The sequence below is a fragment of the Puntigrus tetrazona genome, chromosome 1 (assembly GCF_018831695.1).
Source record: "Puntigrus tetrazona isolate hp1 chromosome 1, ASM1883169v1, whole genome shotgun sequence".
NCBI lineage: Eukaryota > Metazoa > Chordata > Actinopteri > Cypriniformes > Cyprinidae > Puntigrus > Puntigrus tetrazona.
Genome location: NC_056699.1, coordinates 27,378,572 through 27,399,888, shown reverse-complemented (window position 1 = coordinate 27,399,888; position 21,317 = coordinate 27,378,572). Strand labels below are relative to the sequence as shown.

The window sequence follows — 21,317 nt, the reverse complement described above, 5'->3', positions numbered from 1 at the left end:
GATGGCATGGTCGAAGGTCGATGGTACAATCTCTGGGTCTGTGTGGAGGTAACTGCATTGCCTTTGATTTTACTGAACACTTCAGGTTCTTGGTAACAGGATTTTAACCGACTGGTTAGTTTCAGGGCTCTCCACACTGGTTTTGAGACAAGATATGGGATTGCAGGGAAGACATAAACTTCGGTGAAACAAGGATTTTAGAGCAACCAGCGTTATGAAGTCAATGGCAGATTCAGCTGCTGTACGATTTTCTTGAGCGAGGTTCAGAAGTTGCGTTGCCACCCACTGGATATTCAAAGACTTCATTAACTTTAACTCTTTGAGGACTTGGGATATGACTTTTTGAGTCTTCTAAGGAATGACTCGGTTCCTCCTCTGGTAAAATCAGCTGCTAAATTCATGGCTGGAATAAATATATGGCAGGACTTTTAATTTATGACCCCTACTTCTCGGTCTGTAATATATCTGCTTGTTTTACACTATTTGGTCACCAGGTGGTATTGTGAGCAAATATAGCCTACAGAAATTAACCCTCTTTTAACCATTTGGCTGAAGAGCCAGAAAGCCTCATGAGGCCTTTCAATGCATTGTTACAATGATTGTTTTAAGCACACCATTAAAACAAATCATAAATTATATTTATATGAAAGTACAAATAAATACTCTTTAAAAAAAAAAATCAACATAACATGATTGATATGAAGACGTTACTCTATAAACAGCTCATTATTAAGCTATACACCAATCTGTCAGAGTTAGTCTAAATGTATTTTTGATTGTGTTTGTCATGTTTATTTACATTTAATTGGGGATATTAGATGAATGGCAATTCATTTTGGTCATTAAGATTTCATATTATAATTTACACAAAAGGTTATTTTTCTTATAATATGCCTCTGAGCCACAAAATCTGTGTATATGTAAGGAGGAGGTGGAAGCCGACTGCGATTCCATTTGCAGATGTTTATTAGAAACACACACACAGATGAGAATGGTCAAAGACAAGCAAGGGTTGGCAACAGTAATATCAGTCCGGAAGGCAAACATACACAAAGGGATATCCGTGGGCAAAGTCGAAGGAAGGCAAAGGTCAATAAAGTTCAATAGAGATCGGTTACCATAACAAATAAAGAAGATCCGTGAAGCCGTGAGTCGATAAAGCAAGCAATGGTCATACACAATGATAGTCAATAGCACAATGGGAAAACGCTCGGTAAGGCAGACAGGCTGGCATATGCCGCGTAGAGAGCACATGGTGCTCTACGGTTAAATAGCAACAAACAGCAAGTGGTGATAGAGGGAGCGGCTCGAGCCAGTAATAGGGAGAGGGCTCCCTCTGCTGGCTGGATGTTACAGAACCCCCCCTCTAGGAGCGACTCCTGGAGCTCCTCGTGGGCGTCCCCGTGGGCGTCCCCATGGCCGTGGTTGATCCTGGGATGGATCTCGTTGTGGGTTACGTGGTCTTCCCCTAGGGCGAGGTGCTGGATGGTCGGGTCTGGCTCTGTGGAACTCCTCTATAAGGGATGGGTCCAAAATGTCCTGAGCGGCTACCCAGGATCTCTCCTCTGGTTCATAACCCTCCCAGTCCACCAAGTACTGGAGCTGACCCCCCCTCTCTGCGAGTCCAGTAGTCCGCTCACTTGATATGCGGGGTTCCCGTCAATCTCAAGTGGCGGCGGTGGTTCTGGGGCTTCATGGCCAGGGTCAGCTCCCGGGTGGACCGGTTTGAGGAGGGATACATGAAAGGATGGAGATATCCGATAATTAGTAGGCAGTTCAAGTTGGTATGTGACATCATTCACTTGTTTTATTATCTTGAATGGTCCGACATACCTTGGGCTTAGCTTCTTACTGGGCAGCCACATCTTGATGTCCCTCGTCGAGAGCCAGACCCTTTGTCCAGGTTGATATGGGGGATGTGGGTGTCTGTGGCGGTTAGCTTGAATCTCCTGATACCTGATCGCTCTTTGAAGTCGCACATGAGCACTATCCCACACCCTCTCACTCCTACGAATCCAATCATCAACGGCTGGGACATTGGATGGTTCTCCTGACCACGGGAACATGGGCGGCTGATACCAGAGGACACACTGGAATGGGATCATACCTGTAGCTAGCTTGACTAGTGAATTCGGAGCATACTCAGCCCATGGTAAAAACTCTGACCACCTGTTGTTCTCTGTGGCAATAGGTTCTAAGGTACCTCCCGATCTCCTGATTAAGTCTCTCGACCTGTCCATTAGCCTGTGGGTGGTAACCTGAGGTAAGGCTCACATTAATGTTGAGGTGTTTACAGAAAGCCCTCCATACTTGAGAAGTAAACTGAGTACCTCTATCACTCACTATGTCCTCGGGTAATCCATAGATCCTGAAAACGTGCTCGAACAGGGCGAGGGCAGTTTCCATGGCGGTGGGGAGGTTCTTCATGGGAATTAATCAGCATGACTTAGAAAATCTATCGATAATGACTAAGATGACTGTGAAAGCGTTAGACAATGGTAAATCTGTGACAAAATCAATAGACAGGTAAGACCATGGTCGTTAAGGAATGGGCAAAGGCTTTAGTAAACTGGCAAGTAATTCTCTGGGGGTCTTGCATTGTGCACATACCTGGCAGGCCTTGACATAGTTAGTCACATCCTGGGATCTTGACGGCCACCAAAAAGCGTTCTGCGCCAACTGTAATGCTCTGTTGATGCCTGGATGACCTGAACTCAGTGAAGTATGCGTTGGCGTATTGTTTACCGGTGGGACATTGAGGGGGTGCTGGTTCATGCTGCAATTCCCTCTGATATCCCAGGACACTGGTGCCAGGATTACCGTGGGTGGCAGAATATTATCCGGGACTCCCTCCTTCAGTGGTGCGTCATATCTTCGGGACAGTGCGTCAGCCTTACTGTTCTTGGAACCTGGACGATAGGTGACAGTGAATTGAAAGCGCGTAAAGAACAGTGCCCATCTTGCCTGTCTGGGGTTCAGCCTTTTAGCTCCCTTGATGTATTCAAGGTTTTTGTGATCCGTGATAACTTGGAACGGGTGCACTGCTCCTTCTATCCAGTGTCTCCACGCCTCCATGGCCGCTTTCATGGATAACAGCTCTTTGTTTCCCACGTCATAATTTCTCTCTGCTGCTGTTAGCTTTCTAGAAAAGAAAGCACAAGGGTAAAGTTTCCCTGGTTGACCGTGACGCTGTGAGAGAACAGCTCCAACTCCGCAGTCCGATGCATCCACTTCTACGATAAACGGTAGTTCAGGATCAGGATGTTTGAGAACTGGGGCTGTGGTGAAACGTTCCTTGAGGTAGGAAAACGCCTTAATTGCTCCCTCATTCCATCTCATATTGGACGGCTTTCCCTTTAAGAGAGAGGTTAGTGGTGCAGCAACGGTACTATAGTTTTGGATAAAGCGTCTGTAGAAATTTGTAAAACCCTAGAAACCGTTGTAGCTCCTTGACAGTAGTGGGTTGAGGCCACTGCTTTTGGGTGGCATGGCGTTAGGTAGGAGGTCAATCGCCCAGTCCCATGGTCGGTGAGGTGGTAATTCTGTTGCCCTTGATTTGCTAAACACTTCTGAAAGTTGACTGTAGCATACTGGTATCTTGACTCTCCTTTGATCATCTGGACTCTCTATACTGGTGGTGAGGCAGTTCCTTGGTGATACAGCGAAGCATCTGTTAATACAAGTGTGCGTTAACTCACCTCTACCCCAGGATATAGTTGGGTCGTGTACAGAGAGCCAGGGGAATCCGAGGATTACTTCATACTTGGATGAATCAACAATATAGAACGTAATGGCTTCCTTGTGGAACATGCCAACCTGGAGAGTAAGAGTCCTGGTTCTATGAGAAACACCCCTTCCGATGTCATCGTCATTAATGGTCTTAATCCCAAAACAGATTCACAGGGTTGAGAAGGAATGTGATACTTTTCAACTACCTCACGACTGATGATGTTCAAGGCCGCGCCAGAGTCAACCATTGCGGTCAACATAACATTTACATTGTTTATTCTAAGCATGATAGGTAACAGCATTTTTACATGCTCAGCCTTGTTGCTGAGCATGTAAAAATGATCCATATTTACCTGGTTGGCGGTGGTGGGTCTGTGAGGACAGTCAGCCTGATAATGTTTTCCTTCTCCACAGTAAAAGCATAGTTGAAGACGACGCCGGCGCTCGCGTTCTTCAATAGAGACACGTTGGGAGTCTACTTGCATGGGTTCCGGTCTCCCCATTAACTCGTGTCGTACTTGATCCTTTTCCTGGCTCGTGATCTTAGACGGCGCTTTACTTTGTGGTACCTGGCGCTTAAGATTGTCAATACGGATAGTTAAGTTGACGAGATCAGAAAAGGATAAGTCCTCACCTTTACACGCCAATTCCGTCTGTAATTCTGCCGTGAGACTCCGCGCTGAAAGTCGCCTTGAGTGCGATATCATTCCAGCCGCTTTGAGCAGCGAGCGTCCGGAACTCAATAGCATGATCAGCAGCAATGCGTTTACCCTGGGACAGATCCATCAGCTGTGTTGAGATATCCTTGCCCCCTTCAGGATATTCAAACACCTCTCGTAGCATCTGTAAAAAATAATTAGCTGATGTCTTGATGTGGGGATCTGTATCCCAAACTGCAGTCGCCCAGTCAATTGCTCTTCCTGTCAGTAGCGTCATGATAAATGCACACTTGGTTTCTTCATTGTTGAATCTACCATGCTGAAACTCCAAATACAGCCTGACCTGGCAAATGAAACCTTTGCATCGTTCAGCAGAACCGTCAAACTTTTCGGGTAAGGCAAGGTTTACCGTAGAAGACGTAGTAGGTGGTAGATTCCGAATGTACTGGGTGAGGTGTTCGTTCACCGACTGCAGTTGATTCAATTGGGACTGGTAACCTTTCAATAGCTCCTCCTGGTATGCCATTAATCGTTGCATGTGTGTTACATCCGCTGGAGTCTGGTCTGGCGAAGTATTCTGTAAGGAGGAGGCGGAAGCCGACTGCGATTCCATTTGCAGATGTTTATTAGAAACACACACACAGATGAGAATGGACAAAGACAAGCAAGGGTTGGCAACAGTAATATCAGTCCGGAAGGCAAACATACACAAAGGGATATCCGTGGGCAAAGTCGAAGGAAGGCAAAGGTCAATAACAAAGTTCAATAGAGATCGGTTAACGTAACAAATAAAGAAGATCCGTGAAGCCGTGAGTCGATAAAGCAAGCAATGGTCATACACAATGATAGTCAATAGCACAATGGGAAAACACTCGGTAAGGCAGACAGGCTGGCAATACTTCACGGTTAAATAGCAACAAACAGGAAGTGGTGATAGAGGGAGCGGCTCGAGTCAGTAATCGGGAGAGGGCTCCCTCTGCTGTCTGGATGTTACAGTATATTAAAAATGTCATCTCAAGACCATTAACAAAACGAATCACAGAAGAACAGAAAATAAGAGACAAATAGAAACTCAACAACAACAATTCAAATGTCTTTAACTCAACACTTATTATCGTGATGATCTTATCTGTCGTGTGTAATATTTTGATGTCCCAGCATGTTGTTTATGACTATTTTCTCACGCTTCTGTCTCTCTGTGTTTATTTCTGTGATATCCTCTGTCTAAACCCATGAAGTCATTCACACTGATGTTCAGAGGTGGATGCAAGCGCTTTCTTTTAAAATGGCATGATGTTTGGCCAAGTGCGCATACACACATGCTCACACGCATTGCAAACACACACACACACACACACACATGCAAGCACACACACACACACACACACACACACACACACACGTTGTGTTTCCATGTATTACAGGGACTCTCCATGAAATGGTTCTTATACTGTACAGACTGTTGTAAATCGCAATTATTAAAAAAAAATTGTATCGCATTTAATTTTAGTTTAGTTTTAGACTACTAATGCTGACGGAGGCGGGAACTAAACGGCTGGGTATTAAAAGCAGTGTTAACCACAATCAGTACGTCAATCCAGAGCTGAAGAGCATGTGTTAAAACAGTCTTTTAGCTGTTGATCTGATGAGCTTCAACACGGTAAGATCAACACTTCATTTAAAACAGATGAGTATTGCTCAAATATCATACATGTCATAAATTAATGTTATATAGTGTGATGAAGTACAAGTTATGATTATAAGCGGTGATACTTTCTCTCTTTTCAGAGCATTTGAACCATGAATATGAATATGAATATGAATATATATTCAAATATATATCAAGTTTAATTGATTTTGCAGAGCATTGAAATGTTTCTCAGAGCGTCCCTCTGGTGTCAATGATGTTCACTGAACACCTCCTGAGATGATCAAGATGTGGAGATCTTTAAATAGTTGAGGGACGTTATGTGGAGAACCTTTAGATTAACTCCGTTTGTGTTTGATCCCACAATACATAGTGTTAAAGGAACACTGAACCAGTTTGACTTCATTTCTGTCAGACAAAAACTCTTAATGCAAATGAACAGAGGGTTAGATTTAGTTTTATTTCACAAAATATCATCCTTACTGCTTTAGTTTTGCTTTAGTTGGGCTGCTGACCCCTAAACTTTCAAAAAAGTGTTTTTTTGTTTTTTTTTGCAAAACACATTCAAGAAAACACTATGATACTGGGTGCCGTCATCAAGTAGTGGGTTAGATTTGACACTGTCCAAAATAGAAGCTGCTTTTTCTGCAGCTACATTTCAAGCGGGGTTGATGCTGTTGATTCTAACAGAGCTTGTGCACTACTTTTGTATTATTAATGGTCAGTATTCAAATTCCATCTGAAGACTGACTTTGAGCAAACCTAGCAGTGTTTTTATTTTTTTTATATTGCCTTCTGGTTATGAATCCCACATCAGCGTGATACATTTTCACACACTGCCTGAGTTAAGAATTACACACTGGTTAATTGAGTTAAACACAAAATGTGTTGTCCTTAACACTACACACACACGTCTGTTGTTATTAACACATCTGTTTTAAGAGTGTATGTTTATAAAATGTAGCTGGGATTTCCGTGATGTTTTCGTCCATACAGGCAAAATCAAAGCTTTATTGATATTTACTAGCCTGCATTTCATATCTTATGTGTCTAAACCCATGAAGTCATTCACACTGATGTTCAGTGGTGAACACACATTTATTTGAGTTGACTGTAAGTGTTGATCAATGCTGTATTATAGATGTATTTTCTGCTGATGTCGGTCAGAATGGCTCCTCGTCTTCCTCTGATCTTTCTGCTCATGATTCACGGTGAGTCTCTCCTTCTCCTTTATCTCAAAGATAGACAAACAAACACACACACACACACACACACACACATGCTGCACATGTACACACTTTTTATTGTCAGAGTATTACAGGTTTTTGTAAATGTAAGCTTTTCTTGTTGTCAGGTTCTGTTATCTTCAGTGCCACTTGATGGCTTTATTTTCCCTTTGTTTCTTTTACTTTTTCTTATTAGTTCCAGCTCTGTCTAGTTAGCTTCTCTATTTAAGTGGCTCTCTTTTTGTTATTTTTGTTTGCTGGTGTCTTTTTTGCTTATCTGTAAGTTCTTTTGAATTTCTCTGATTCTGTAATTGATTCACGCCTCTGATTCGTAGCATTAGACTACGACACTAGAGACCTGTGTTCAAGTCCTGGGTCTGGCCCTTGCTTCTCGCTGCTCAAAGTTATGTTTCATATGAAAATTAGATTAATTAGGAGTCATTTACAAGCAGAGAGCTGAAACCTTTCATTTGTTTGCAAGTTAAAGATCATTTGTGATTCATAGATTTCTGTTTGTATGTTTTTTCTGTAAATCACATAAAAACATGCCGTAGAAATGATCGTAAGATCACATTTAGGATGGTTTCTGTCCAGCATTTTATAAATGAGACCTCTGGACTTTACAACTCTGCTGTTTTTATGTAGGAAAAAAGCATCATTATATGTCTGTTGTAACCCAAAGAAATACATTTTAATAATAAAAGTAATTTATTTTTTCATAAATTAAAAAAAAATATATATATATATATCCTGATGAATCCTGTGTTTCAGGTGTATCTAGTGCTGGTTGGTCTGTGAGATACAGTTCTTCACACATCTGTGCTCTAAAACACTCATCAGTGATAATGAGCTGCACTTATACATACCCTCCTGAACATCAGATAGAGGAAGTGTTCTGGACCAAAACCTTTGTAAAGGATGTAGAGCCTCCAGATCTGTCTGAGGACCCTGAATACAGTCAGAGGCTTCAGTATCTGGGAGATAAACAGAAGAGCTGCACCATGAGACTGAGTCATGTGACACAGAAAGATGAACACAAGTACTATTTCAGATTCACTACTGATAAGGATATGAAATGGACTGGTCGTCCAGGAGTGACTCTTACTGTTTTAGGTGACTCTGATGAGGTTTCTCTCTTCTTGAATAATAATCAGTGTATGATATAATGTGTGTGTTGTGTTCAGATCTTCAGGTGGAGTCTCCTGAGAGAGTGACAGAGGGAGATTCAGTCCGTCTGACATGTAAAAGCAGCTGCGCTCTGACTGACAGAGCAACATTCATCTGGTACAGAAACTCACAGCCATTAACTGAGAGAAGAGACAGAAACAATATACTCCTGCTGCAGTCAGTCAGAAGAGAGGATGCAGGCAGATATAGCTGTGCTCTACAGGAACACACTTACATCTCTCCTGAGGTTCATCTCAATGTCACGTGTGAGTATGAATTTATTTTTTTTTGTTGTTGTAATTGAAAATTTAACAGTTGAGGGACAAAATAGTTTTAGTTTTAAACAGCAACAAGAAGACATGAGCAGGTACATCTACAATATTGCTGTTGAAGCAAATAGTGTTCAAAAGATAAAGTTCACAGTGAAAGTCAAGATTCATAACATTTTCAAATACACAGGAAACAATTTTACAAAGACAGGGCTGTTATTAATAAAACATCCCTACAGACTCATAGTTGAGTGAAATGCTCCACTTTTGACATCTGGTTTTTCTTTAGGAGAAAACAATATTAGTGATAGTTCACCCAAAAAAGATAATTCTGTTATTAGTTACTCATTGTTTCACCCATGAACTCAGCAGCTGATTTCACCAGAGGAACCAAGTCATTCCTTTCAAGACACAAACAAGCCACTTTTTTGGTCCAGACATGTCTAAAACAAAAATACGGAAAGACTTTTACTCTTTTAAAGATTTTCCACCTCTGTTAATTTGACACTCTCTAGTGTGAACTTAAATAAACTCCCCGGAGACTTAATTTAACAATTGACTTTTTGCTGTGATACAAGATCAGGTTTTACATTTTATGATTTTATTTATTTGTGATAGACCCACCCAGGAACGTCTCAGTGTCCATCAGTCCATCTGAAATAATGGAAGGAGATTCAGTGACTCTGATCTGCAGCAGTGATTCAAACCCACCTGCAGAAATCAGCTGGATTAAAGGAAGAAAGACTGTGAGATCTGGAAGAATCTACAACATCTCAAAGATCAGATCTGATCACAGAAAAGAATACAAGTGCAAGTCCAGAAATGAACATGGAGAGAAAGACTCTGATGCTGTGATGCTGAATGTGATGTGTAAGTGGCGATGGTGCAGGAACTGACAATAGACTCGCAAGATCCAATGAGTTGTATCACTGTTTATTATAGACAACTATGATTCTTTCTATTTTAGATGCTCCAAGGAATGTAGTGGTGTCCATCAGTCCATCTGAAATAGTGGAGGGAGATTCAGTGACTCTGATCTGCAGCAGTGATTCAAACCCACCTGCAGAAATCAGCTGGTTTAAAGGAGGAACAACTGTAGGATCTGGAAGAATCTACAACATCTCAAAGATCAGATCTGATCACAGAGAAGAATACAAGTGCAAGTCCAGAAATAAACATGGAGAGAAATACTCTGAAGCTGTGACTTTAAACATCATGTGTGAGTTAATGATTGTCTGCACATTATTCACATTCAAATTCAGTATTTTCTAATATTTACAGAGTTTACACTTTCATCCTTTTCAGACCCACCCAGGAACGTCTCAGTGTTCATGAATGGATCTGGTGAAATAGTGGAGGGAGATTCAGTGACTCTGATCTGCAGCAGTGATTCAAACCCACCTGCAGAAATCAGCTGGATTAAAGGAGGAACAACTGTAGGATCTGGAAGAATCTACAACATCTCAAAGATCAGATCTGATCACAGAGAAGAATACAAGTGCAAGTCCAGAAATAAACATGGAGAGAAATACTCTGAAGCTGTGACTTTAAACATCATGTGTGAGTTAATGATTGTCTGCACATTATTCACATTCAAATTCAGTATTTTCTAATATTTACAGAGTTTACATTTTCATCCTTTTTAGACCCACCCAGGAACGTCTCAGTGTTCATGAATGGATCTGGTGAAATAGTGGAGGGAGATTCAGTGACTCTGATCTGCAGCAGTGATTCAAACCCACCTGCTCTGAACTTCTTCTGGTTTAAGGAGAATCAAAGCTCATCTGTTGGATCTGGACAGAGTTTCAGTGCACTACAGAGTGGACGCTTCTACTGTGAGGCTCACAATCAACACGGATCTCAGAGATCAGACGCTGTTTCTGTCACAGGTGAAGCTTTTATTAACACACTCCTGTATCTTCACATCATTCATCAGTTTGTTAATCACCATCATCTTCATCTTTCAGTTCATCCTGGTGACGGTAAGAATGTGATTGTGATCACAGCAGCATCTGGAGGAGGATTATTCATCATCATCATCATCATCATCATCATCATCCTTTTTGTAATGTGAGCTCAGAAGAAAAAAAAAAAAAACCTTCAAGAATTATGTTTGTTCACTTTCGTTCGGATATAGTAAAAAAAGGTTCAAACGTGTAATTCTAAAGAATGATGTTTTCTCTACATAAACGTTTGTTAATTTGTGATTATCACAGGAGGAAACAAAAGGCTGTTAAAACTGAAGATCTCATAATGAAAGAGGTAAATCATTTAGACACAATCAATCAATCAATCAATCAATCAATCAATCAATCAATCAATCAGTCAGTCTTTATCTTATTCAGAGGTGGAAAGTCCTGTCATATGTTTATTCTCAGCAGCTGATTTCACCAGAAGAGGAACCAAGTCTTGAAAGAGAAACATTTAAAATATATATGTCTGATTATAAAATTCGGCTTCTTTTCATTTAAAGGCGTTGCTTTCATTATGAAGAGTTTTAAATCGGTGATAATCAAATATAATCTTCCCACCTGACACACACTCACAGCTCAGACCGACTCAGCTTGTATTCACGTGATTTGTCCAGATTAGAGCTAATTCAGGCTGCCCCGTCCTGGTCAGTTTGATTTTAATTCATTTAATTCACTTCTAATGACCCAGAGACTGATGCTGGATTCTTGAGTACAACACCAGAACACCGCAACACGTGAGAAGCACAGTATTACGCTGAAGATTGAAATATAGAGCGTTTGTCTGTCTTGTATTTCAGAATGATATCTATTCTGACGAGTCACGTAGAGATTCAGAGCCTCTTTCTGAACCTGATGAAGCCAGTGATGCAGTGATGCCATGAGGTGAGAAAAAACACAAATAACATAACGTCTGTGTTTCTGTTTGGTCTGATTTTTATTATTTATTTTGTTTTAGGCAATCAGATGCGATTTACAGCAGCATCAGTTGAGTGATCAGAGCAGCGGACACGAAGCCTGTGTTTAACTCTTAACTGGTCGGTTGTCGATTGGTTAATTGCTCAAACAATGGCAGCCACGTTGTCCATCTTGACCAAAGAGTCGTGGATCTTTGTAGAAATCAAAAGCTACACTTCTGTTCGTCTTTCTGTTCCTTCATTGGTTTAGTCTTCATCTAGTTATTTTCATCAAGATATTTTAAAATGCTTGCTGCACGGTTTAAAAAGGCTTTATGTAAAATTGCATTTTTGAGGGGAAAAAATTAAGATGCGCAAAGGTTAAGTAGCATTTTTAGCATTAACTATGATTTATGATTTTTAAAATTTTTGATTAATGGATGAATACAGTAACATGATAAACTATAGGACTGATTTTTCACAATATTTGGATTTATGAATAAAGCAATTTAATTTGTTAAATATTTCTTTATGATTTTTATAATTTTTTTACTTTAAACAAAAAGTATCCAACATTATGGTTGAAAGTCAGATGAACTATTCTGACAATGTCTCTCTTTTCTGGAATAACAGTCTACAAAAAGTATGAGATAAAAACGCCTGGTCAAAAACTAATTATGTATACATATTTATTTATATTCAGTTACAGGAAGGAAAGTCTGAGGACATCATTGTGACGTATTATTCAATAAATAGATTTTAATATCAGCCTTATCATAGTTAATGTAGTTGGAGGATATGTAAGAAATACGTGTGTGTGTGTGTGTGTGTGTGTGTGTGTGTGTATGTGTGTTGTGTGTGTGTGTCAGTTACAGGTGTGTGTGTGACTGAGTGTGTGTGTGTGTGACGTGTGTGTGTGTGTGTGTGTGTGTGTGTGTGTGTGTGTGTGTGTGTGTGTGTGTGTGTGTGTGTGTGTGTGTGTGTGTGTGTGTGTGTGTGTGTGTGTGTGTGTGTGTGTGTGTGTGTGTGTGTGTGTGTGTGTGTGTGTGTGTGTGTGTGTGTGTGTGTGTGTGTGTGTGTGTGTGTGTACTACTGCTATCTTTGTAAGGGGCCGGTCTGAGTTTCAGATCATCGGAGTGAGGCCAATTTTGAGGAAATAGAAACCAAACTCAAAGCTGGCAGGAAAGTCAAGTGGTTTAAAGAAAGACGGAAATTCTCGTATAGTTGATTGAATTCATGAAATTGATCGTAGAGTCTACATTTGGGGGTGATTGAAAACATGATATTTGATCTGAATAACATAGGCTTAGTAGACGGTTAAACCGGTAGTAAAGAAGTCAACATGTAACCTTGGTATTGTTACCATCTCTACTTCTCTACTCTACTTCATTCAGGAAGGGTTTGATGCTGAAACTTTGATGCTCATACTGCTCCAGTTGTTTAATTCTTGTGCACATCTTCTGGACTGAATAAAAAAAAAACACTGCAAAAATCATAAAAGTCACTAAACAAACGACTTGTTCAAATGAAGCTAGAAATATCCAGATTTATAGAAACCCATTTAAAATGCTAACAAATACTGATTGGGTAATCTCTCTCAAAAGGACGCTTGATATCTGTGTGTCTAAAACAACACCCTCCTCTTATAGTTTTTAGTTATGTGTTTTAGAAACATAACTCAGGGATTAATCTCTGTTCAGTGATTCAGGTCAAGAAGATGATCAAGAAAACCACAATCATCACCTGATCATCTTGTCTAACTTCCTCACAGCAGTCAAACGAAGATTATTATTAGATTTGTGAAACGTTTGCGTCTGGTGTATGAATATGACATTTTAGAGGGTTGTATCTACTAGCCACTACTAGCATAGGGTGTGTTTTATTCTTATGTGCTTAATGTTTTCATGCTATTTCACTCCTTTTAAATGCACTTCATTTCATATTTAGAAACAGTGAAGTAAACTGAGTGTGTGATTGTTTTTGTAAGTTCAGTCCAGAAGACTAGCGCTAGCGCCCCTACATATATAACAATGAAAACACTGACTCTAGGAGCACAAACATAGCTCTAATAGAGACTTAGCTCTTTAAGTATAAGTCAAGTATAATAATGTCATTTTAAGGACATTTCTGAGACCATTTCTGAAAAGCACATAAGAATTTGTCCAAAAGTGTAGTTTCTTATTTTTAGTTTAAAAGAACATACTAATAGTAGACTTGAATAGAGCTGATAAACTCACATTATTAGTCTTTAACTCAACACTGATTATCTTGAGGATCTTATCTGTCGTGTGTTTAATTCTTTGATGTCCCAGCATGCTGTTTATGACTGATTTCTTTGCTCCGTTCTCACGCTTCTGCTCTCTGTGTTTATTTCTGCAACATTCTCTGATCATTCACACTGATGACATAGTGACTAAACACACACACACACACACACACACACACACACACACACACACACACACACACACACACACACAGAGCAGTGAACACACACACACACACACACACACACACAGAGAGCAGTGGTCGGCCATTTTGGCCCGTCCCGGAGATCATCTGACCCGTCCTGAGCGACACAGTTAAACTTGGTTTTATTTGTGATGTTTTTGTACGAGCCTTTAAACTACAAGCAGAGGAAACCATCTCCCGCTTGTGACATCAACAACCATACAAAACTACAACCACGGTTTTACTACAAATAAACAATAAATAAATAACACGGTTACTACAGTTAAACCACGGTAAGCACAAATGAAGCACAAAACATGGACTTTGTAGTAAAACTGTGCTTATATACATCACATCACTTCTACTACAGTAAAACCATGGTTCATTTTCAAAAGGCCTTTGATGTGCATTAGCTGTAAATCACTATTATAACTTTTATTCACTATTTGATGATTTTAGTGTAGTTTTAGATACTGTTGTAGTGCTCTTGGTGGGATGGGGTGATAGTTTCCACTGCTGGTCATTAAGAGCAGTGTTAAACATTCAATCAGTCTAGAGCTATGAGAGAGCTTCAATAGAAACTGATGTTAAAACATATCAGAAATGTTAACCGTTTGAAGAAAGAGCATATGCTGCTCAGGTATGATCTGATGCTTCTAACATGGTGAGATCCAGATCAGAACCAGTTTATAACAGTTTATAACCAGATGATATCCTCAAAACATACCTGACCGTCATATGCTGTATTATTCAAGAGAATATGTACATAGAGTACAAGTTATGACTGTAAGTGTTGATCAATGCTGTATTATAGATGTATTTTCTGCTGATGTCGGTCAGAATGGCTCCTCGTCTTCCTCTGATCTTTCTGCTCATGATTCCCGGTGAGTCTCTTTAACATTCACATCACAAACACTCAACACACAAGAAATCCAGAGCAGGGTCTACACACATTGTGGACTTGTCTATACTAACACGCTAAAAACTACTGCCCATTGACTTTAGACCAGGTTTTAATGACGCAGTCTATTTTCCTCAAAATAGCAATGCAACAAAATTGCACCTGAATAAAACTCGATTTCAGATCAGCGCACAAATTCTATTTAAACAACGTGGCTCAATACGAGAAAATGCTAACTGCGTCAGGTTGAAACTAGCAAAGAAGACTGATACTGACCACATTACTCAGGGTGTGTGATAAAGTGAAGTGATGAAGTGAAGTGGTCTGAATGTGTTTATCTGTATTTATCTGTAGTTGTCTCTGAAAGAGAGAGCGTTCAGGGGGCGTGGCTTTGAACAGGAGGGCGGGACATTCATGTTCAGCGCTATCAGGCTAAACTTAGCATTCTCCAAGATATCCTCCTGTACCTTTAAAAAAAATTATACAATATTTAAATACGTTGTAACTATATTCATGTCTGTTGTAACTGATGAAACAACATTTTTATCTTTTAACTGATGAATCCTGTGTTTCAGGTGTATCTAGTGATGATTGGTCTGTGAGATACAGTTCTTCACACATCTGTGCTCTAAAACACTCATCAGTGATAATGAGCTGCACTTATACATACCCTCCTGAACATCAGATAGAGGAAGTGTTCTGGACCAAAAACCCTGTAAAGGATGTAGAGCCTCCAGATCTGTCTGAGGACCCTGAATACAGTCAGAGGCTTCAGTATCTGGGAGATAAACAGAAGAGCTGCACCATGAGACTGAGTCATGTGACACAGAAAGATTCACATGAGTACTATTTCAGATTCACTACTGATAAAAATAAATGGACTGGTGAACCAGCAGTGACTCTTACTGTGACAGGTGACTCTGATGAGGTTTCTCTCTTCTTGAATAATAATCAGTGTATGATATAATGTGTGTGTTGTGTTCAGATCTTCAGGTGGAGTCTCCTGAGAGAGTGACAGAGGAGATTCAGTCCGTCTGACATGTAAAGCAGCTGCGCTCTGACTGACAGAGCAACATTCATCTGGTACAGAAACTCACAGCCATTAACTGAGAGAAGAGACAGAAACAATATACTCCTGCTGCAGTCAGTCAGAAGAGAGGATGCAGGCAGATATAGCTGTGCTCTACAGGAACACACTTACATCTCTCCTGAGGTTCATCTCAATGTCACGTGTAAGTAAAGACTGTTCTTTATCTTTGACTTGAATTTATTCATCTCAATAAACCTCTTAACTTTTCTCAAGAATCATTTAACACGTTCATATTGGTGTAGTAATAACAGATCTCTCACGGTCTCCAGCAGTTCCTCAGTCTTCTTCTCATCCTCTTTCTGTTCTGTTTTTTCTTCTTTTTGAAGGCCTTCTGTCTCTTCTGTAGAGACCCAAATCATCAAAAGTCATCTCTAGTTATTTATTTATTCTCCTAATGTGTGTCGATTGATCGTCCTTCACTACATCTCAGACAGATTCATAAAAACTAGCATCACTGCTGAGAAACTGCTGCACTTCTATCTTTAAGATGTTCATCTCCCTTCAAGAACTCTGTTGAGTTTTCATTTAAACCACATTCTCAGTGAAACTCAGTGAAATCTAACATGCTGCAGTGTATGTTTATAAATTGAATCCAGAACCTAGTAAAACAATACACTTTATTTCAAATATTTATAGCTTCCTGGTTTCTTGTCTTTTTGTTAACTTCATTTAATTTACTTATTTAAACTTATTTAACCTGTTTTAATGTTTTAGACCCACCAAAGAGCGTCTTAGTGTCCATCAGTCCATCTGAAATAGTGGAAGAAGATTCAGTGACTCTGATCTGCAGCAGTGATTCAAACCCACCTGCAGAAATCAGCTGGATTAAAGGAGGAACAACTGTAGGATCTGGAAGAATCTACAACATCTCAAAGATCAGATCTGATCACAGTGAAGAATACAAGTGCAAGTCCATCAATGAACATGGAGTGAAATACTCTGAAGCTGTGGCTTTCAACATCATGTGTGAGTTAATGATTGTCTGCACATTATTCACATTCAAATTCAGTATTTTTTAATATTAACAGAGTTTACATTTTCATCGTTTGTAGACCCACCCAGGAACGTCTCGGTGTTCATGACTGGATCTGGTGAAGTAGTGGAGGGAGATTCAGTGACTCTGATCTGCAGCAGTGATTCAAACCCACCTGCTCTGAACTTCTTCTGGTTTAAGGAGAATCAAAGCTCATCTGTTGGATCTGGACAGAGTTTCAGTGCACTACAGAGTGGACGCTTCTACTGTGAGGCTCACAATCAACACGGATCTCAGAGATCAGACGCTGTTTCTGTCACAGGTGAAGCTTTTATTAACACACTCCTGTATCTTCACATCATTCATCAGTTTGTTAATCACCATCATCTTCATCTTTCAGTTCATCCTGGTGCCGGTAAGAATGTGATTGTGATCACAGCAGCATCTGGAGGAGGATTATTCATCATCATCATCATCATCATCCTCATCATCATCCTGTTTATAATGTGAGTTCAGTAAAAAACAACTGATGCACGACAAACAGTTCAATTTTCTCCTGAGAGTAGTAGAAATAGCTAATATTTGATTATTAATAATCCTCAAAAACAGAATTCATATTTTCTCTCTTTACATTTGATTTTAACAGAAAAAAACGAAGAAGAGTTAAAACCGAAGATCCCGCAACGAAGCAGGTAAATCGTTCAGACCACTTTACAGAAAATGTATACAAACAATATATTCAAACTGACAATAAAAAAGAAATAGAAATATGTATTATTAGCAGTTAAAATAGAAAGCAGCTGATTAAGCTATATAAACATCATCAATGTTCACATAGTTGGTTATGAACAAGCCATTTCTTAAAATTATGCTGAAATGCTTTACCTTCTCTAATTAATTGTGGCACTAATGTGATGCTCCGATAAAAACAGTGTTCTTCATCTTCAGCTGCACATCTAGTTACTAGTGATGACCAGAAGAAGACTCATGAAGCTTTTCAGCCGAGAGATTCATTCAAAGGGATCGTTTCTAGAGGCTTCATTTGCTCTAATACCATGTTGCTCTCAATAAAACAAGCAGAAATATTACAGACAGAGAAGTCCAGGGGTCAGAAATTAAAAGCCCTGCCATACGTTTATTCCAGCCATGAACTCAGCAGCTGATTTTTATTTATTTATTTTTGTTTGATTTATTGGTTTAAATTGTCACCATCATGAAGATCAGCGTTTGCTTTAGTTGGGCTCTTGACCCTTGACCCCTGTGTTAGATCTCTCTTTGTATCTCAGAAATAATATTAATAATCTTCTGGGTGTTTATATGAAATATATAAGACTCAAGATATTTTTAGATAGACAGATTTTCTCACAAGATATCTGCCTGGAAAGGTCTCTGGTAGGGTTTCTGCATTTCTTGGTTAATTTCTAAATTCAGATGTAATGGTGGGCTTTCACAGAAATGTTACATCAAAAGAATAAATAAAAACTTTTACATCTCAGTCCATTCATGAAGGACATTGGTTACGATTATCTTCAGTGTCTACAGTGTTTAAAGAGGAAAACATCTGCAGAAAGATTAGATAAAAAGTAGGGTCAGTTTTCTGTCAGGGATTTGTTGTGTCTAACATCGGTTTGGCTTTGTTTCACAGAACTAATCGTTGGTTGGGTTGTAAGAGCATCACAGAAGAGAAAAAACTTTTTGAGACTCGTTTGAGACTTGGTTCCTCTTTTGGTGAAATCAGCTGCTGAGTTCATGGCTGGAATAAACATATGACAGGACTTTTACTTTCTGACCCCTGGATTTTCTCTAAAAGAGATGAACAGACGATCAGCTGTGACCGAGTTCTGGATGCTGTTCATTTTTTTCTGATTCCTGAACTCATAATGTGTCCTTCTCTCTGTAGATCTCTGATCCCAGTGAAGACACGTATACGGCTCTTGAGCTCAAGTCCATGACCTCTGACCTGTACGACACACTCACAGTAAGTGAGATCTCTATTTTCTCGTCCAAATGCTCCCATTTGCAGTCTTGGCCACTTGAGAGCGTGTGACAGGAAAGGTCTTAAAAATGGCAGGAGTACTCTTAACTAAACCCGTCTTAAACACTGCTCCAGAGCGCTATCCCAGGCTTAGTGTATCCCATCATGTGTCAGAATAGACTGATCATCATCAGACGATCACATGACCGATCTCTCTCTCTCTTCACGCAGACCGTTCACCCCAGACCTCCTAAAGACTCTTGATCCCTCGGTAAGTGTCTGAAACTGAGCTCTTCTCAGTATAATCACTAAAACTCTCTCCAGCTCTTCATCTGAGTGTTTGTTCAGATCAACAGGAAGATGCTGCAGCGAGCAGAGCACGTGGAATCAGACCGATCTCTTCCATTCACTGATGCTGGAGTCTTAAAGGAGCAGAAAAATAACTATTTTATATATGTTCGAATATAATATATTAGAATATTACATCCAAAAAATATATTTTTCTTTAGTTTTATTTCAGTAATGTTCTTTTGCTGAGGAAGTGACTCTAATATTTAATTCAGGCCGGCTTTGTGTAACACATGATTCATTAACATATTATCAAGGAACCATAATGAGTGATTTTGGGCCGATCTCTTAAAGAAACAGGAAGATGAGATGTGAATGGGCTTGTGTGTATTTTAATATCCAGTTTTCTTCACAGATCATGATCATTAGTTACTCGTTAGTCAGTGTCAGCTGATTTAGAGGAGGGCTTCTGATTGGCTGAACGTCAGCGTATCAAAACATCATCAATACTTTTAGCCCATTTTCACAGGAAATGAAGACTCAAGACCAAAACTATAACTGGAGTGTGGTATTTATTCCTCTTTAAAAACTGTTAGGAGTTTCTGTTTCTGTTTCTTTTTATATTCTTTCTCTTTTTATCCTCATGGCCAAAACAATCAGAATAAAAATAAAATTGAGTTCTGGAGTATCTTCTGATTCTGCAGCAAATTATTTAACATCAAAATAAAGATAATATGATTTATCACAATGGTGATTATCACAGGAGGAAACAAAAGGCTGTTAAAACTGAAGATCTCATACTAAAAGGTAAATCATTTAGACACAACACAATCAATCAATCAATCAATCAATCAATCAATCGTTATCTTATTCAGAGGTGGAAAGTCCTGTCATATGTTTATTCTCAGCAGCTGATTTCACCAGAAGAGGAACCAAGTCTTGAAAGAGAAACATTTAAAATATATAAGTCTGATTATAAAATTCGGCTTCTTTTCATTTAAAGGCGTTGCTTTCATTATGAAGAGTTTTAAATCAGTGATAATCAAATATAATCTTCCCACCTGACACGCACTCACAGCTCAGACCGACTCAGCTTGTATTCACGTGATTTGTCCAGATTAGAGCTAATTCAGGCTGCCCCGTCCTGGTCAGTTTGATTTTAATTCATTTAATTCACTTCTAATGACCCAGAGACTGATGCTGGTTTCTTGAGTACAACACCAGAACACCGGCAACACGTGAGAAGCACAGTATTACGCTGAAGATTGAAATATAGAGCGTTTGTCTGTCTTGTATTTCAGAATGATATCTATTCTGACGAGTCACGTAGAGATTCAGAGCCTCTTTCTGAACCTGATGAAGCCAGTGATGCTCCGTACGCCAGCGTGAGCCGATTGAGAGGAAAAACTCCTGAAAACACTGTAAAAATCATAAAAGTCACAAAAAAAACCAAAATACTTCTTCAAATGAAGCTAGAAATATCCAGATTTATAGAAACCCATTTAAAATGCTAACAAATACTGATTGGGTAATCTCTCTCAAAAGGACTCTTGATATCTGTGTGTCTAAAACAACACCCTCCTCTTATAGTTTTTTTAGTTATGTGTTTTAGAAACATAACTCAGGGATTAATCTCTGTTCAGTGATTCAGTTCAAATGAAGATGATCACGAAAAACCACAATCATCACCTGATCATCTTGTCTAACTTCCTCACAGCAGTCAAACGAAGATTATTATTAGATTTGTGAAACGTTTGCGTCTGGTGTATGAATATGACATTTTAGAGGGTTGTATCTACTAGCCACTACTAGCATAGGGTGTGTTTTATTCTTATGTGCTTAATGTTTTCATGCTATTTCACTCCTTTTAAAGGCACATTGTAAGCACTTCATTTCATATTTAGAAACAGTGAAGTAAACTGAGTGTGTGTTTGTTTTTGTAAGTTCAGTCCAGAAGACTAGCGCTAGCGCCCCCTACCATATAACAATGAAAACACTGACTCTAGGAGCACAAACATAGCTCTAATAGACCTTTTAAGTATAAGTCAAGTATAATAATGTCATTTTAAGGACAT

The 21,317-nt window shown here is 39.4% G+C and overlaps 2 protein-coding genes across 2 annotated transcripts; both read left to right on the top strand.

The window, feature by feature from the left end:
• Nucleotides 1-6,010: 6,010 nt before the first annotated feature.
• Nucleotides 6,011-19,891, top strand: LOC122344156 (B-cell receptor CD22-like). Its single transcript, XM_043238103.1, has 14 exons — nucleotides 6,011-6,048; nucleotides 7,178-7,247; nucleotides 8,034-8,375; nucleotides 8,447-8,695; nucleotides 9,317-9,568; nucleotides 9,666-9,917; nucleotides 10,004-10,258; nucleotides 10,345-10,587; nucleotides 10,666-10,743; nucleotides 17,464-17,485; nucleotides 17,626-17,671; nucleotides 18,880-18,957; nucleotides 19,186-19,225; nucleotides 19,303-19,891. The coding sequence occupies exons 1-13, from the start codon at nucleotides 6,034-6,036 to the stop codon at nucleotides 19,216-19,218; spliced, it is 1,935 nt and encodes a 644-aa protein (XP_043094038.1). The 5' UTR covers nucleotides 6,011-6,033; the 3' UTR covers nucleotides 19,219-19,225; nucleotides 19,303-19,891.
• Nucleotides 14,810-17,097, top strand: LOC122344630 (carcinoembryonic antigen-related cell adhesion molecule 5-like). The gene is given in 6 exon segments (XM_043238153.1): nucleotides 14,810-14,899; nucleotides 15,492-15,830; nucleotides 15,902-15,931; nucleotides 15,934-15,957; nucleotides 15,960-16,148; nucleotides 16,721-17,097. Coding segments are annotated over 6 exon segments (957 nt in total). The 5' UTR covers nucleotides 14,810-14,829; the 3' UTR covers nucleotides 17,026-17,097.
• Nucleotides 19,892-21,317: the final 1,426 nt, after the last annotated feature.

Bases quoted from the DNA above. Each gene is read 5' to 3' on its own strand.
- LOC122344156 (XM_043238103.1), top strand. The intron at 9,918-10,003 runs GTGAGTTAATGA...CATCCTTTTCAG, and splicing joins TGTGACTTTAAACATCATGT to ACCCACCCAGGAACGTCTCA. The intron at 18,958-19,185 runs GTAAGTGAGATC...CTCTTCACGCAG, and splicing joins ACCTGTACGACACACTCACA to ACCGTTCACCCCAGACCTCC.